This window comes from Triturus cristatus, chromosome 6 (assembly GCF_964204655.1).
Source record: "Triturus cristatus chromosome 6, aTriCri1.1, whole genome shotgun sequence".
NCBI lineage: Eukaryota > Metazoa > Chordata > Amphibia > Caudata > Salamandridae > Triturus > Triturus cristatus.
The window spans coordinates 1,181,011,363-1,181,030,439 of NC_140589.1; the positions used below are offsets into that span (position 1 = coordinate 1,181,011,363).

The 19,077-nt window shown below is 43.5% G+C and overlaps 1 protein-coding gene across 1 annotated transcript; it reads left to right on the forward strand.

Annotated features, from left to right (window-relative positions):
- Positions 1-963: 963 nt before the first annotated feature.
- Positions 964-13,898, forward strand: LOC146821149 (5-hydroxytryptamine receptor 5B-like). Its single transcript, XM_085609807.1, has 2 exons — positions 964-1,026; positions 12,624-13,898. Exons 1-2 carry the CDS (start codon positions 964-966, stop codon positions 13,896-13,898), a joined length of 1,338 nt encoding a protein of 445 aa, XP_085465933.1.
- Positions 13,899-19,077: the final 5,179 nt, after the last annotated feature.

Below are 19,077 nucleotides of genomic sequence, written 5' to 3' on the forward strand. Positions count from 1 at the left end.
ATGTATAATTTACACTACACAATTTTTGACAGCAAACAATCATATAATGCACAATACTCTTTCAGATTTGCTTTTCATCAGTTTTATTAACAATCTTCCAAATAAGACAAGACGACATGTCCGAGATGAACAGCCTACACTCTTTCGTCCCTATTTTCTTTGGACTTCTTCAAGGCAATGTTCTATATCGTGGAAAGGTTATCTTTAAAAACCAATCGTCTGCGAAATTCTTCCCATCCACTAGTTAAAACCTCATACAACTCCCTTATAGCTTAAAGAATTGTTAGACACCTCAGTAATGCGATCAATTCCATCTGCGATGTCCCATTCCCTTCAACACTATTTCTCCATAAGCCTACTCGTCCTCTAATTTAAAAGGAGATTATAGTTATAGAAGTCCTCCAATATTTCAGACCCCTCTTCTTTCAGCCTTATAACACAAATTTGCCACCAGTCAAGCGAGTAATGCTCTCCTGGTTCCTCCTTGACTCCGTTCACGACAGCATCCACGTGTTATGGGGCCAGATCTATTGGCTGATGACTTATTTAATGCAACCTTTGAAATCTGAGGGCCATACATTAACTTGCTTTCAAATACAATCTTGGCCAGCATGGAGATTTCATCGTCCTGGAAACTAGCTGAAATTATTACTATCTATAAAAAAGGGGACAGTTATAACCCGGCCAACTATCGGCCAATAAGTCTGATCGATTCCCTGCAAAAAATGTTTTGCAAATAGGTACAGGCTCATGTACAGGAGTGGATCAGGCATGCGAGTATACTTACGGATTGGCAGGCAGGGTTTAGAAAAATGTGAGTACACTGGATCAGATTTTTTGTTTTTTTTGTATGTATTGGCAAGAGGTGATATAGGCAAGGACAAACTTTATGTTGCCTTTGTCGCTCTTCATGTAGCTTTTGATTTAGTGCCCTGAGCGAGACTATGGAAGGTCGTTGAAGAGATGGGTTTGCCGGCCTCTTTGCTGGATATTATTGTGAGGCTTTATGCTGACACGTTTGCCCAGGTGAGGTGTGGAAGGGGCGGGGCCCTGACAGACCCAATCCGTATCGATTGTGAGATCCGCCAGGGGTGTGTTTTGGCCCAGACTCTTTTTACGTTATACATCAATGGCGTAATTGGCTTTTTCGATCAAGATAGGTGCGATGCCCCTAAGATAGGTGTGCCTGCTCTTCTCTTTGCGAATTATACCTTTTTTATTTCTAAGTCACTGCAGGGTTTGCAACAGCTCCTGGACTCTTTCAAATTGTTCTGTGTGGATCGAAGCTTGAATCTTAGCTCCAAGCCCAAATGTATGATTTTTAGTAGACAGTTGTCAAATTATTGTAAGAGGATGATGCTAGTGGCTGACACAGTTTTAGATGTGCTGCAGAGCTTTGAGTACCTGGGGATTAAATTGACCAAGAATCTATGTTGGACACCACAGGTGGAAAAAGCCCATGTATCCTTAATTCAACATACAACACATATAGGTAAAATCCACAGGAAAACAATATCAAGAAGGGCAAGTCCAGCATTGGAAATTTACAATGTGAAGGCACTAGGGGTGGTTCTCTATGGAGTTGAGCTGTGGGGTTACTCCCACATTAAAGGCCTATCCATAGTGGAGAAACGGTTTTGAAGAACCTTATTGTATTTGCCTGCTAGTACACTACTGTCCCCTTTTTATTTAGACCTGGACCAAAAGAAAATTGCAGATAAGATTGAATGTAGAATGCTGATCTTTTGGCACAGGTTATGGACAATTCCTGCCCTTGAGTCTTACAGTGATGGTGTTAAAGACCTTCTGGCCTCTGAGTACGCACAGAAAATACCCTGGCCCAGTGCTATGAAGCATCTGCTTTATAACCTTAAAAGCATGTGCATGATTGGTAAGGCCAGTATAAAAGGACGTTTTTGGGAAAATATGACAATTAACAATATTAGGATGTGTACGGGTTCCCTATCCGTGCCTTTATGACTGGAAACCGTTAGCCGCCTATGAAGGTACCATTGACGAAATTGCTTCTCCACTGGCTAGGAAACAATTTGCAATGTAGGTATGGTACCTCACCCATAAGATAATTTGCCAGTCGATGTCAACGGCCTTTTGGATTAAGTGTGCAAAACTTTTACAGGCTGCTAAGGTTTTTACATGAGAATGGTTTTAATGTGGGAGGCACTGAGCTGTGACATTTTGAATTTTAAAAATGAAGGCACATTTTGTGATTTTGATATATTATACTTTTTTTCCAGCAGCGATTATATTTTGGGTACTACTACCCCTTTTAACCAATATGTTATATATTATCATTTTTAAAATAAAATAAAGTTCTCATGATGATGATGTAAAGTACTTATGCTTTTATCTAAACAAAGAAATCCTGGCGAGCTTTTTGGAAGGCTATTTATTGATTAAACAGACTTAGACCATTAAATCATTTAATAAGTCTGAAGTATTCATTTACTTCTATTTTTGATTTTTTTAAAAACAATTCAACATTGTTAGAGTGTATCAGTGCAAAAGACAAACTACCTTAAACATTCACATGTAATCAAACGATATTCAAAATAGACTTGAAACAAAACATTATTTACAAAAAACACAAACCAGCATGTTTATATATCAACCAGTCATTTGAAAACATAAAGCCTTGTCACTTATTTTTTTAAAGATACGTTCATTTTCAAACAATGTTGAATTGTACTTAAAAAAAAAAAAATAGAAGTAAATGAATACTTCAGACTCATTAAATGATTTAATGGTCTAAGTCTGTTTAATCAATAAACAGCCATCCAAAAAGCCAGCCCAGGATTCCTTTGTTTAGTTAAAATTATATGGGCCCTTCCTGACCAGTCCCGGCCAAAAAAAAAACCTTTTTGTATCAAGTAAAGTACTTATGCAGCACTTAAACAAGAATAGTGAAAAAACAACACAAGAAAAATTCCACACTGATTTAGAGTAGATTTTAACAAGTGATGTTAGACCAAAATGAAAAAAATTCAATTAGTAGAATCCAAGATATGCAATTTCAAAAGTTTATATTGCGTATAACACCTAAAAGTTAGTAGGGGCCGCAAACTCTGTTTTGTTGTCAAAGTTCGCAGAGTTTTGTCACTCTGCACTCTGCTTGGAGTGCGGAGTTCGGGAAAAACTAAGCCAACCACGGTCTAGCTGAGTTTCCCTGTGCTAGTCACACCTCCCCTAAATTGTTTACCTAGATATTGCTTCCATGACGTTCGTCGAAGGTTGTGATAGGAGGAGAGGACTTGTGTGTGGTTGGATGACAGGCAGTGTAGGTAAGCGAGTGTGGGTGAGACGAATAGTAAAATCGACAGTGTTGGTGTTGTGATGGTGTGTGCTGCTGGAAGTGGAAGGGGAACCAGAGGAGAATTCTACGCCATCATCTTAGGCCACACGGAGCGGAGGCGGATAAGTAGGTACCGGAGCCTTGAGACTAGAACCCAGGGTTGTGGAGCATGAACTATAGCGGTGAGTATGAAGGCAACTGGAGATATATACTTGAGCCCTAGCTGAGCCGTCTTTGGTGCAGAGGGTGGGGTGCACAGAGCTGGCTCAAGGAGAGGGGGCTTAAGCAACAGTCATGGGGTGGGGCCTGTCATTATAGAGAAAAGTGAAGCGATTGCGCACTCCAACTTCGGACGCACTGCTAAAGGCCGACAAATATATCATAGATACACCAAATTGTTCAAATGTTAAATCCATTTATTCCAAGTATTCCAAACTGTTAATCTTCATTCATCAAGTTACACGGTGATCAATCGTATAGTTAGCTTCTAAAACGGCAGATGTGCCACAGGCTTCTTTCTGTTGCATGCTTTATACAATATTCATATCCTTAGTGATTGTTCTCCAATGCATTTCGAGCTTAACTTATAGCTCTTCTTCAGGGATTCACTAAAAGTTTAAAAAGACATGACTATTAGATTATACATCCCAACTGTATTACATATTTCAACAAATTACTCATGTTTCGTGACTCGGACCTTTTAATTGACGTTTTCCCGCTATACGTGCTTAAACTAAGCTCCCCTCTAAGTTCCCAACCGTTGTTATGCTACTATGTCGTACAAACACATTCTATCACATTTCGATAACCATTTTCTTCATTATTCACCCCTGTATCACAAAATGTACCCAACTCTCATCCTTCCTACCTCTTGATATTTGTCATTGCAGGCTTCCCTTTGCGCTGTGCAGCGTTATGTTTAACTTCTAACGTCCTCATATTTAAACAGCACTCTGCTAACCCTCCCCTTCAATTAGCCAATGACGTTATCCAACGGTTATACATGATTATTCGCCTAAACTGCAACTCCCATAATGCCAAGTATACGTCAGCGCTCATCCAGTGTTTCAATCATTTTAAATCAGTTTGAGCTTTAACACATATGCCCCGCCCTCCCTTAAAAATGTACATTATACGTCAAGTCGGGCTGCACGCTACCACCTTTGAATGAGGGTTACATTGTTGAAATTTCATCACCACGGAGTGCACTTGTTTAAACCTTTTTTCGCATGATATTGACTCTGTCCTGACACAAGTGGCACCCACGACTACTGGATATGAATTCAAAAGTTACTAAGTTACACGATAAGATTTTGGAACTATCATCTATCCTTTTTACAACGGCAGTTTAACGAGCACGACGACAAAAGATGACACTTTCAAAGTTATTATATGTTTTATTAACATCTTATGCAATCGATAATTTGCTTGTATTAGAACTTGACGTATAATGTACATTTTTAAGGGACAAAGCATGTGACAGAAAGAAGCCTGTGGCACATCTGCCGTTTTAGAAGCTAACTATATGATTGATCACCGTGTAACTTGATGAATGAAGATTAACAGTTTGGAATACTTGGAATAAATGGATTTAACATTTGAACAATTTGGTGTATCTATGATATATTTGTCGGCCTTTAGCAGTGCGTCCGAAGTTGGAGTGCGCAATCGCTTCACTTTTCTCATAATTAACATACATGGCTTCAGGGCAGGCTATGGTCGGGCTGCACGCTACCACCTTTGAATGAGGGTTACATTGTTGAAATTTCATCACCACGGAGTGCACTTGTTTAAACCTTTTTTCGCGTGGGGCCTGTCATTGTCATGTTGCATTTTTTACCCTGAATATCCCCTGAACTGTGTTTGAAGTTCTTCTTTGTTGCTGTGTTTGGGAACTTTTTCATCGCTGTGCCAGACTCTCCCATCTGTTAAATGAAGAGCCGGTCGCTGGTGGTTCGTTGGTCCCTGTGTGGTGTTTAGTTACTGAAAGGACACTCTTGAAGTTGCTTGGCACAATGGCACACTTCCCACAGTGCCTGTGCTCAGCCTGCCTTCTTAGATGTGCCTGTCCACAAATTACCCAAACTGCTCTTCTCAGAGGTGCATGCTCCCTACACATCCCATCTTGCGAGCCTGCTCCAAACTTCCAGCTCAGGTAGACCTGTGTGTGACCCCACTGTTGCACCTGCTCCCAAACTGTCTCACATTATGGTACCTGCTCCTAAAGTGCTCCTCATATGTTCTGCTAAGCTAAACTGACCCCAATCTGCTCATCTGTGGGAATCCAGCTCTAAAATACCACGGATGGTGCTTTCCCGCTAAAAGCTGCCCCGTCACTGGTGGTGTCTCAGTCCCTCACCAGCAAGTCCACTCTGTACTCACCATGTCTCTATTGCTATTTGACAGGCGTCACATTGCCTGGCACGATCAGCTGGCTCTGCCCCTCTGGTGCTGCCCTTTTCTGAACGGCAGCCATTTTTACTGTGCCCACTCCCTACTGCCCATTCCATTTGTGCCTCGTCAATAGTGGCTCAGTCGTTCCCTGCAGTGACATTTGAAAGGGCTTTAAAACTTGAGAAATCTTCTTTTCCGCTGGCGGTTTTCCCTTTTTACCATGCTGGTTCCAATGTGTATCATCAAATGCGCCAGCAGGACACTGAGATGTAAACAGGGCACCTGTGTGCCGAGAGATTCATTGGCTGCTGGACTTGTTAGGCGCTAGCATGTCCCGCACATGGCCCCCTGCAGCTTGGCACAGTGAGGAATGGCGCAGGTGCTCTGCGCAGACAGAAGAGTGGACACAAGGCAACAAGAAGGAAGCTAAATTAGGAGGGAAAAGCAGAAGTATATTGAGTAAGAGAGACCAGAGAATATTAGAATGAGGCAGCATTCCATCACAGGCGGAACACTGCAGAATCTCACAGAGTTTTTAAATAATTCCACAGAATTCCAAGGAGTAGACCTCCACGAGTTTTGCCCACCTCTACTAAAAGCACAAAGTGCCACTTTTGGTTATTGGTGCTGTGATCCAGATGAGAGTCACAAGTTCAGGCTGACCTTAATGAAGCGCTGGCCAGATATAAAGACCAGGTTAGATCTGCTGAAAAAGTTACCTTCTAAAGTCCAGGGCGAAGAGTTCAATTTGCAGTGGAGGACGCTGTGAGGAGCAGAGAGAGCATCATGGTTAGTCGTTGCTGTAGTCCAAAGAGCAGGCAGGGCGTCATGGACAGTTGTAGCTGAAGCGTGAAGATCCTGTCGGCCATAGCAGATGGTAGTTGCTGGAGCTTTGTGTTATCAGTCAGCACTGGCTGTATCGTAAAGTGCAGATCTCGTGCTGCCGGTTGTCGCTGGGGGTTGATTTAGCAAGAAGAGTTTGGTAGGCTGGAGCTTTGCGTTGGCATGGGTGGAAAGATCTTGCCACATACTGGCCCGTTCCCAGTCGTAAAGAGCCCAAAACTTAGGATTTCTGCTTTCTCCAAAAAGGAGGTCAACTGAAGCCACAAAAAGGGTCCAGCACCTGGGAGGCACCTCTTTGGGATCAAGAAATCACTCCTGCAGAGGCCAGCAGGGATCAGGCAGGTCCATTTGCAGGTCTAGGCAGCAGGTTAGCTGGGCAGTTGCTGGAGCTTGCTGTGGCCCTGTAGCTCAGAAAAGGAGGTCGGTCAGCTGACCCTTGAAGGCAGTCAGCATGGGATGAAGGGAGCAGGTCCAGTCCTCAGTCTCAGCAAGCAGGGAAAGCCTCAAGCAGGAGGGCAGTCCTCTGGGGAACAAGACATGGCAGCCCTCTGAAAAACAAGGCTAGCATTAAGCAGCAGGGCAGCCCTCGGGGGAACAATGCAGTCCTTCCTCTGTAATGTCCATAGGCTCAGGAGTGAACTGCAGAGTGGGTCTTCTCTTTATAATTGGGGCCCACTTTGAAGTTTCTGGAGTTTCCCCTACCGAAGACCTAGCATTTCCAGCCTCCCTGCAGTGGTCCCAGTCTGTCTGGGGGCACAATAGGCTAGTGTGTGAGCTGGGCTAGTGCTTTTGAAGTACAATTGTGGTACAGGAAAGCGTCACCCTACCCCCCCAATTAAGGCAGGGTGGTCTATAATGCCAAAGCCCAGGCCCTCTATTATGATGCTGTCTTGGAGGAATACACAAAAGCCAACTGTCAACTACACTTAGTCATGTAACCCAGAAACAGGCCACAGGCACGAAATGGTCAGGACAAGAGAAGGCCATTGTTCTAAAAGTGGCAGTTTTTAAAATTGTGACTTAAAATCCCATTTTACCATTAAAGAGGGTCTTAAATTACATTTCTTTAGACACCACATGTGATATTCCTACCTGCTCCCACACAAAAGATATCAGTTATTAAATGTAATAAGGTAAAACAATGTTATCCTATGGGAGAGGTAGGCTTTGTAGTAGTCAAAAACAAATTTAGGAGTTTCTCACTAGTAAGACATGTAAAACTAAAATGTACATGTAAAACCTTTTAAATACAATGCACCCTGCCCTATGGGTTGTTTATTGCCTATCCAAAGGGTGACATATGTATTTAAAATGATGCACATTTCTAGAGCACCACGATTTTGTTACATTAGGTCTGTCAATCCGACAAGTCCAAAGGCATTGTCCAAGGAAAATAACAGATGAAACTCAATGGATAAGGGTCAAAAGTATGAGAAACACATATTGAATTTAAGTGTCCAATTTTTTTTATTGTTTACTTAAGAGTTCAGTTCAAATGAGATCCAATATTAGGACAGCTGACACTTGTTTTTTCATTTGATGACTTTTTCAAGGCTGTAAGTTTGAGAAACATATATTTTAGGACCACCATCCTTTTACACATAACTTCACATAGTTACAAAAATGTAAGTCGTGAAAAAAACAACAATAGAGAAACTATCAGTTTTATCGAATCTTGTTGCATGTTTGCAACCAAGCGGTAGAGAATCAGAAAAGATCCAAAAGGGGAAAATAATAGTCTGCGAAAAAAGAGAAAGACCCCATGAACAAGAAAAACTTTTAAAATATGATGATAATAGTAATATGAGCGCGTTAATAGATGGAAAAAGCGGAGCCAAGATGTTAATCCCGGAGAAAAAAAACTTGAGTACAAAAGTGCAAAACAAACACTCCTATGTATGTTAACTCAAAACTAACCCGCATGTGAGGGATTAATGTCACCTAAGTGTCAAACAGGTTAGATGAATGCACTGTATCTACCTCAAAGATTCTTGAGAAGAAAGGTGTGCTTGATAAATGCATCTAGCCAATCAAAGATGTTGATGGTCAATCACTTATACCTTTGAGCCCTAAGGACAGGAGCCAGAATGTTTGGACCCATTCTAGAGTGCAAAGTAATTCAAAACCAGTGATATCCAACACGTTAAGTGTGAAGTTGTGCTGGGAAAAAGAGGAAAAAGGGCCATGTTTTGAGGAAAATAACATACAACCCCACACACATAAAACAACTAGTAAAAGATCTGTCCAGTGATTTGTTAAAGCTAGTTGTCTAATTTCATACTCATTTGACATTGTTCAAAAAGGGGGTAACTTGTTGCACACTGTAATGGGCCTTCAAGGACTGACGTGAGACGAGATCGATGTAGTTTAGGTTTTATTGATATGTATTTCCTTTTAGCCCGGCTTGTCAGTCTTTCTCTAGCAAAGGCGGCGGGATCCGTGGTGCTCCTGAACCCCTGCTCTTAAGTTCCACCCGGCTCTTGTAGGTCCACCGCACCTCCGGTCACGTTGTCAGCTCGCAGGTGGCTCCCAAATGCAAAGAAAAGACAAGGGATGCTATTAGCCTCACAGAATAGGCGAGAATGTCCTATTACCAGGGCCCGGGAGTGAGGAAACACCTTAACAGTGCAGAACAGTACTTTCGTGTGCTTCAAAAATGATGAGGGGTCGGGGACGTAACAACAGAAAAAGTTGACCGAACAAAACGTGGGACGGTTTTCTTAACGCGGGTGCTCCCGCCGTCCTACCCAACCCGCTACCCGGTCCCGTACCTGTCCAAGCCACGCTCCTCCCCTGGGAGCGTGGCAGGGCGCTTCGCCGGATCCGGAGCCTCCTGGCCTCTCTGCTCTCTGACTTCCATTCTCTCCTTGAGCTCTCTCCCGTGCGTCTTTCTCGTCCTCGTCTAACCCGCCACGCCACTCGTCTCCTTCTCCTCTCCAGGGATCGCCGTCCGTCCTCTTCCTGCTTCCGACCTCTTTTGACGCTCCCAACGCTGTGACGTCCTGTAGGGGCGGGGTCTGTTTCCCCAGGTCTTCCCAGTTAAAGGGCACCACTCCTGTTATTGTATCCCGGAGTATTCCTTCTGTCTCGGACGCCCATTCATCCTGTTGAGACGGGACAACATTAGGTAAACGCGATATCGGCGTCCACCAGTCCGTACTTCCTTCCACTCCCTGATCTGCATGTTCTGTCCCGTCACACACACCCATCTATAAGTCTGTATTGGTTGTCAAAATGTATACCTCACACGATGACATACTGAATCTTTATATGCAAGTTGAAATGAAAAAGGGTTTTTGCACTCAATCCCAGACGCACTTCATATCCTGTGGAAGTGGCGCCCATACCTTGTCACAAAACAATTCGTGACATCGAAGACATACAACTTCTACTATCACTAGATGAAGAAGAGTCAAAATCAATCCCCATTACTCACATCTTTTCGGACTTAAGCATCTCGCCTGATCTTAGCATTAACAGCGGTATGAGACCTAAAACCACTTTTTTGCCGGCTTCACAAAATGACAGTGCTATTGACACTTTTTATCAACGTGTGACTGAAGAAATATTTTATTGGGAAGACAAAATCAAATGCCACCCAAAGATTAGCAGAGCTAATTTATCAAAAGGGGAAAGACACACGCTTGCCAAACTAATGCACTCTCAGAAATAACTATCAAGGACGCAGACAAGGGAGGGAATGTGGTACTCATGAATACACAGGATTACATTCATGAACTAGATAGACAATTGTCAGATACTACAGCATATTTCAACTTGAGTTCTAATCCCCTACATCAAATTACATCTAAAATGGAAAGTAAACTCAAGATCTGGCATGATCAATGTCTTATCAGTAGCTTGGAATTCAGATACAAGGTCATACCCTGTATCTATGCTCTTCCAAAAATACATAAATCTGGTCACTTTCCACAAGGGAGACCTATTATATCTGGAATTGGTTCCCAGACCGAGCGTATCTCAGAATACATTAATGTATTTTTACAACCATTAGTGTGCAATGTCCCCTCTTATGTTTGTGATACAAAAGAACCAGCTTTATTATTTCAATTGGTCGGATGAATGCTGTTTTGTGACTTCCAACATCTCTTTACTTTACACTTCTATCCCCAAAGAAGAAGGCATAAAAGCTAGTCAATAGTTTCTCTCATCTAGAGATGCTACTCTGTGGGTCCATACATTGAAACTAATAGAAGTTACCTGAATAGGCTTCTGCTTCTATTCTCACTGTGATCTACAGTGCATTATGCTTACAAACAGCTACTGGTTCACTGCACGAAGTTTGAAATACATCTTTCAACTTCTAGCACCTCACCCAGTGCTTAATTTGAGCTGGTGGCTGTAGGTGGGGCCCATTGCCACCCAATTTTTGTGACCAGCATTTATTTTTCCTCATCTGAACTTGACTCAGAGCAGGAAAAAGAAAAACACAAATAGGGGTAAGAGAAAGATGGATAAATAGGGACAAAGAGGGGAGGCAGAGATGAAAAAGAATCTGCAAGAGAGGTATAAAGAGGCAAGTACTGCCTGTTGGCAGATTAAAGAGACATGAGGTGGAATCAAGACTATCCAGCCTTGGTATTCATCACCCCCTGCTTTCAGTAGTGCAGGTTGTGGGCTTCTGAACAAAACTTTGAGCTGTCTAACCACTTTTTTTTTGTTTTTACAAATTAGGCACTCACCTCACACAACACCTTCAGGTAGGACAAATTACAACCCTACCAATTACGTAGTTCTAAGGGGCACCAGGAACCAGATTCTGTTTGGAGCATTTTATGGCTTTGCTAGGTGTATGAAATGCTATATAAATGCTACAATATAATATGACTAGGGAAATGGGCAGACTTAGAGCTATCCTATACAGTTATGGAAACAATGGTATTTGCAAGGATTTTAGGGCACGCTGGAACTCACGCACTGAATCGTCTGGTTGAGATTCTGGCACAAAGGTTGGTGGTGAAACGCAGCGTGCATAAGCCCCGTTCTTATCTGTGCAAATGACTAGTATTAATTGACTATCAAGCTCAAACCCCATTTAGAAATGTTTTTCAGCTTCAACCTACTGTTACTTTTGGAAAAACATTCTTCAAAGGGCCACATTTGCCAGTATTTTCCACAATGGGTTTGGCTGGAGCAATCACAGCAAAATAACCGAATGCAACTGCACTTTTTGTGTCTTTTAAAATGAAGCATCGGCCACAAAATGCCCTTAAAATTCCATAGGAAAGTATCACTGTTAATTCTCACACTCACTCCCCACAAGTTGTAAAATCCTATCCCGTCCTGACCAATGTTACATGCAGTGTGGTTTCATTTGGACCATTTGTCATCAAGGGCCAGATGCATCACAAAAATGTGGGACCATTGCCTGCTCTTAGAAATGTTTTTACAAACATTCACAAAGGAGAAGGGGGACCCCCTCCCATTTGCAAATGTCTTACCACCTACTTTAAGTAGGTGGTAAAATGCGAATGTTTTCCGACCGCATTCACGGTCACAAAACATTCATGCATACTGTTAGGATTTGCAATTTGGAAGGGATGCCCTAAACGCACTTCTTCCAAATAGCGAATCACAAACCCATTTTGCGATTTGGTAACAGGTTACCAAATCGCAAAATTGGGTTTGATGCATCGCAAAAGCATTTTTTGCGACCCTCAAACGGGCCGATTCTGTGAAAAATTCTTGATGCATCTGGCCCAAAGGCCCCTGTATGTCATTCCCATTGTGTCGAAAATAGTTGTGAATTTCAGTGCGTGAATGTGCAGCACTGTGATCTGTTTTTTGTCCCATTTCAAGCCTGGTTGCTGAAATTCAAAATTTACTAGTAACATGTTTAAAGAGAAGCCCATAACGGTTGTCTCTTTCAACAGCCATAGGAAACATTTTACTGATCAGGCCTAATAGTGCAAAATAATAAAAATAAATTGTGTTCGACTTGAATAAGAGATGCTTGTTAAATGCAACTTTGAGGTCACAAATAATGTATCTAAATCATCAGACTGTCATATTTCCTGATTTTATAATAACATCTTTCTTCATTTTAATTGTGCAGGAACTTTGCTTATTCGTGGGCTACACTTCCTCCGTATATTGCTCAGCATCAGTTCTGAGTGTGGCAGCCATTGCACTAGATCGCTACTGGACAATAGTGGACTGCTTGCGATATGGGACTCCTCAAACCAGCCGAAGGACTTTGGCTGTTATCATTTGGATCTGGCTTCAATCACTGCTTAGCAGCATTCCTCCTTTACTTGGATGGGGGCATGTCACATATGTACCGGCCACATACACCTGCGTCACAGACTGGAGCCGCAGCACTAGCTATGCCGTGCTCTTTGCTGGCTTCTCAGTTTTACTGCCAATGTGTATAATGATTTTTTGCTACTTAAAAGTGGTCAGTATTGCTACTGAGCATGTTAAAAGGATTCATGATTTGGAGAATCAGCTACGTAGAAATTCGCTTACAACAAATAATGCTGAGGTGGCGAAACCTACATGTTGTAAATTAATTTATTTCATAAATTGCAAGCTACTGGCAGAAGCATATTATTGTGACACACAGAGCATCTCTAGTTATTCTGGGGTTATGCAGTGCGCCACAAACCCAAGCCAAGACTTTTCTGTACACGATCGTCACAGGCGGGATAACCATGGACGGTTGTGTCTTCTGCTTATTGTAGTTGTGTTCTCCTGTTGCTGGATGCCTTATGTAATCGTCAATCTTTTTCAGGCAATAGAGCATGCGTATGCTAAGAAGATTAGTAGTGTACCTTCATCGGTCATTACAACAGCTTACTGGCTTACTCTTTTCAATTCAGACTTTAACCCATTCCTCTATGCTTTGCTTAGCAAACGGTTTCAAAAGGCAATTGGCAATCTCTATCACAAGTTTTGCAGCATTAGAGGCATCTCTTCACAGGACGAATATCCGTCATTTCAACTGAGAAGAATGAGCTCCAATGGAAGCGGAATTTCCAGCCTTTTCAGTTCTGCACATCCGGTCAATCCTAAAGAAAACAGTGAAGCAGATCGTTCTTCTTTGAGCAGCGGCAGGTGGGAGCAGGCGGATGGGTTTCTTACACAGAACTGTCCTGAATCACCTGTTTCCAATTCTCCTGATTCTTGCCTAAACATCAGATCAACAGAGACTGCCAGAGATGGTGTTCTTTTAAAACCCACACATCTGTCAGAGCAGTTTTTACAAGTGCCCTCCTCATTACTTGGGAGGCAGGAGAACCTGTTGTCTTTATCTTCACAGTCCATCTGCTTAAACTCCACATTTGTGTGTGGGAAAATTAGAATTAAAGTGGACTTTGACGGGGAGTGAGGGTATGTAGAGTGTTACAAATATCTTTGATCATCTAATAGAGGCTCGGACTAATGCAGTGGAGCTGGAACAATTTTCAGAGTGTGGGTGCTTCCATCAGTGTTACGTCACTGATGTCAAAGGGACTGTGAAAAAATCCAAGCGTTTTACAATGAACAAGTACAGCAAATATTCCATACCCATTAAGCAGGAAAGTGGTAAAGGTGTGCTATGTAACTAGTGGGGCACTTTGGAGTACACCGTTGCAAATATAGTAAAAAAGCATTGTGTGGTAGCACAACTTCACTAAGACAGTATATTTTCCATTAAAATTGCCACAAATTTCTCACAGACTTGCAGTTTTACTTGCCCATCACCATGTAAAGTGTAATTTGTTTTGATACTTTTAAAATATTTGTTTCCACTAGAATTACAAAACAAACGTGTGTCATTGTGCTTTTCTAATTGCTGATGTTTTGAATATTTGTAGAGTTAATTCACGGGTATTTACATTTTTTATGTGTTAGAAAAAATGTATTGCTTTCCTTTCACACTCCCTGCACCCTGGATCATCAGATAGTTCACTTTACAAAATCCTCAAACTTTGCAGTCAGAGAAGAACTCCAGCAAGATTATTTTAGAGGGTGCTGCAGCACTCCCAGCATCCCTACTTTCAGCTCTTCTGGATTAATGTGTCAATTCTATTGGACAAGATAAATCACAATCTCTTAAAGATCACTGGAACAAACTTGGTAAAAAGGAAAGGCAGGAAGTTAGGAGCAGGATATGTTAGAGATGATGATGATACGGTATGTCCATTTCACACCGCCCATACACATTTTTTATCTTTAGTAAATTGAAGTTTGCTTTGTTTATTGTTCCAATCAATTTATCAACTTTATGACTCAACTCTCAGAGATCTATTAGTAAAATAGGTTGCCCAAAATCTCACAGAGATGATGAATTCAGACTGGAAAACCAACATTTTAAACACACACACACTAACCCACACACACACACCCAGCCCACCGAGCAGGGGCAAAAAAGCTGGGGGTGGGGGCAAAAGTGACACTTTCATTTTACCTCATTTAGGATTCTTTGCACCTCGATATGCAAAAAAAACCCGAATTAAATTGCAACTAACTTGGCATGTAAGTGGAACTTTAGTGAAGAAAATACCTTTACTTGACTTGGAGTAAATTCATTCTTTAGTTTTACGAGAAATTAGCGTTTAAAAAGTGTTCAGGAATGGGCAATAAGGGGCACATGTATGAAAGAACAGGTTTGCGAGTCCTTAATAGCGATTTTTTGCGAATCGCTATTAAAAACTCGCAAACTGCTATGTAGGAAGGTTTCGCATTTAATATAGCGATTCCTACACATTAGTTATTTGCGACTCGAAAATTACTAGTCTCAAATAAGGAATGGCTTCTCATTAATTTCTATGGGCCAAGAGGCCCATAGGAATGAATGGGAATTGCGTGCGCAATTTGCGAGTACCCAATAGGTACTCACAAATTGCGCACGCAATTTCAAGGGTGCAAGGGTTCCAAAAGGACACCCTGTTGCACCCCTGAAATGTGTATGTGTGCACCTGTGGCACACCTACATGCCCTAGGACATGTATGTGTGCCACATGCCACTTTGAAAAAAGCAAAAAAGTGCTTTTTTCAAGGAAATCACAAATTACCACCAACTTGAAGTTGGTGGTAATTTGCGATTCCTTACAGCAATATCGCAATTTGCGACGGCTACTGGAATAGCATTTAGGAATCGCAAATTGCGATTCTCTAAATGCATTTGCAAAATAGGGAATCGCACATTTTCCGAGTCCCTAAATTGCAAGGGCCTTTTGGAATGATACATCCCAAAAGGCTTTTTCCCGTTCGCAAATGGGCCGATTCTGAGAATTGGCCCATTTGCGAACGGGAAAATGGCTTCACAAACATGCCCCTAAGAGTTTACATTTTATGGATATAATGATGCATTTTTGATTTGAATACAACATTAATGTTGTTTGACAAATTTACATGAAATTGGTTTGATGATTAGCATACTTGGCTTATTATTATTATTTTTAAAATTGTGCAGATTCCACACTTTTAAAATGAGGGGCTCAAAAGTGTTCCTTTGATAATAACTATGGCGTAATTTAACAAATCAACAAGAAATTTAGCAGACATTTAGCATGTTTAGTTTTCTGTGGGTATAGCAGGTTCAATGCAGATCTATCAAGGAGGGTAAAGATAAAAAGAGGGGCAAAAATGATTTCATGGGGGCGTGGTCAACTGTCATGGCCGAAGGGACGTGAATTCGCTCAGCTCCGCTCCAGGACTCGAGGAAAAAGACAGTTACCATGCTTGGCATGTCCAAAATGCAAGTCCAGACGGAGACCTAGCTACGAGCTCCCAAGGAGGGCTCCCGCCGCTCGAGTTTACAGCCCGCAGACTGTCGGAGGGGACTCAAAGATGGCAGCCGCTATGGAGCAGCAGAGCAGAGGATAGAAGTGGGTCTCACGGCGGGACCGAAAGGGAAGATTGTGAGCGGCCAGTGACCCACACTCTAAAATTAATCCGCGACCCGGTCTGAGGAGATCGGAAGTGGCGAATGTAGCCGCAACCCAAGTCTATTGCTCCGGTAGAGGAGTTCCCCGAGATGTTGGAGGGAGAAGCTGGCAGCCGCACGGCCTTCCCAGTGAGGAGAGCGGGGGCGGGCTGACAGGAGCGGCGGCCCGGCAGATTTATACATGAGTTTGGACGCCTGCCCGCAGGGGAGCCCTGGTCCAGCCGGACTGCCCATCGGATACCCACTGTCAAATGCCTGCCCCTAAGATGGCACCAGCCAGGCACTATTTCTGCCACACGGACGCCTCGTGTGTGGGACTGAATTGCTGATTAGTCAGAGCAAAGGAAACAACTGGTGGGCAACCCCAGGAAGAGGTACTGATGATCAAAAGAGAGCAGTGATTGAGAGCTGACTCCCTCGGACGGCCCGGGAGGGGTTCCCACCCATGGCCTCTTAGCCCCTTGACGCAGCATACCAGGCCCCCTGCCAGAGAGTGGTAGCTGGTTTCCGGGGCCGCTCAGTCGTGGGGCCTGGGTCTCACTGCACACCCTTGTCCCTATGCCACCTAAAAAGACTCGGTCAACCAGAATCTCCAGCTACTTCACCCCAGCGGGAGCAGGGGTGGACATGGAGGGGAAGGCGCATCCCAAGGGAGACATGTCGCTAACACGTGAGGACCTGATGGCGTCTTTCCGAGACTTCAGGAAGGAGCTCCGATAAGTCATCAAGGCAGACATAGCGGTCTCTTTCGATTCTTTCAAAGCAGAAATAGGGTGAAAGATAGTGACCCTTCAGGTGGATGTGGACTCGGTTGGGGCTCGTACCTTAGACTTTGAGGCCAAATGTCAAGAAATGGCAGATCATGTAAAACTCTTAGAGGAGTAATCCGCCGACTTACACACCTATCTGTGGGCCACGAAACTCAAATGCGAGGATCTTGAAAACCGCTCTCGGAGAGACAATATAAGGGTCAGAGGCCTAGAAGAGGGCTGCGAAGACCTAGACCTGGATGCGTTTATGGTGGGGCCTCCACGGTCCTGGGAGCGGGAAGCCCAGTGGTGCAACTGGAAAGGGTCCACAGAGTGGGGCCGTGGCATCTGGGAGAAAACAGGAGGCCCAGAGATATTTTAGCGAAATTCAGCTCCTTGAAGGTGAAAGAACAGGCCCTCCAAAAAGCAAGAAGTCATGACAAAATATCATTTCAGAACATGACTTGCTCACTTTTCCAGAATGTAGCCCAAGCCACGCTTGCACCATCGCCAGCATGTTAGGCCAGTTACGGAGGCCCTAAGAGAGCGCCAAATAAAGTATCGTTGGACCTACTCCTTTGGCTTAGCTTTCAGGAAGGTCAACAAGCACCTTCACTGTATGGATTTGGAGGAAGCGGCGGACCTGTTGGGTCTCAAGATCTCCCCCCAGAACCCAGCAGCAGTCACAAGGGATGAAGTCGAGGAGCATCAGGGGGAGCGATGCAACCTGACAGATGCAAAGACGAGGAGGCACGAAATCAACGGGTTGATTCTTAGGGAGACACTGACCTCCTGACCGTGAGTTAACCTGTTCAGTCAGACTGGCAACGGGGAACGGTAATAAAATACACTATGAAAACTGCCTTACTTAGAGAACCAGAGGTCGAGACTCCGGCAGGGAAAGATTTGGGGTGGTGGGCCTTGAAGGGTCGAAGTCTGCAGAAGGCCCCTAGCCCGAACGGGCTAATTGCTCAATTCTACCATACATTCACACCTGAGCTGACTCCTCATCTGGTGACCCTTTTTAATGGCATAGCAACCACCCAGAGGGTAACAGCTACCAAAGGGGAGGCTCTGGTCACCGTTATACCTAAACCAGGGAAAGACCCCTAAGCATGCGCCTCATATCGGTCTATTGTACTCGTAAACCTAGACTCAAAGTTATACCTTAAAATACTGGCCAGCCGCCTTGAATTTTTTTTTACCATCTCTAATAGACGCAGACCAATCGGGATTTCTAAAGGGTTGACAGACCCACGACAACCTGCGGAGGATGGCACACATCATAGAGAAAATGTAGAAAAAAGGCATCCCTGCGACCCTCCTTTCACTGGACACGGAGAAGGCCTTCGACCGGGTCGACTGGTCTTTTTGGATTCGAATGTTGAGACGTTTCGGGTTCAATGAAGCCTTTATAGGTATGGTGCAGGCCAACTACCACTCTCCCAGATCCCAAGTACTGGTAAACGAGGTGGCCTCAGACTCCTTTAATCTCTCGCGGGGAACAAGGCAGGTTGGCCCACTATCCCCTCTGCTCTTCGCCCTAAGTATAGAGCCTTTGGCAGAATGGATCAGGGTAAACACTAACATGTACAAGGGGTAACATTCGGTACAGATGAGCGCAAGATCTTTCTTTGCGGACGATGTCCTGCTCCCCATCACTAACCAGCTGAACGGCCATACAAGCAGAGCTCAATTGCTTTGAAATAGCTTCCTGTTTCAGGGTGAACCTATCTAAGTCTTTTCTGCTCAACCTGACTCTGACCCAGGAGGCGATGGGGAGGATAGAGGAGACCTCCCCTTTCTGCTGCACATGCAAAGAAATTACATATTTCGGTGTGAATCTCCCCCCTAACTTAGCCGACCTATATAAGGCCAATTATTCT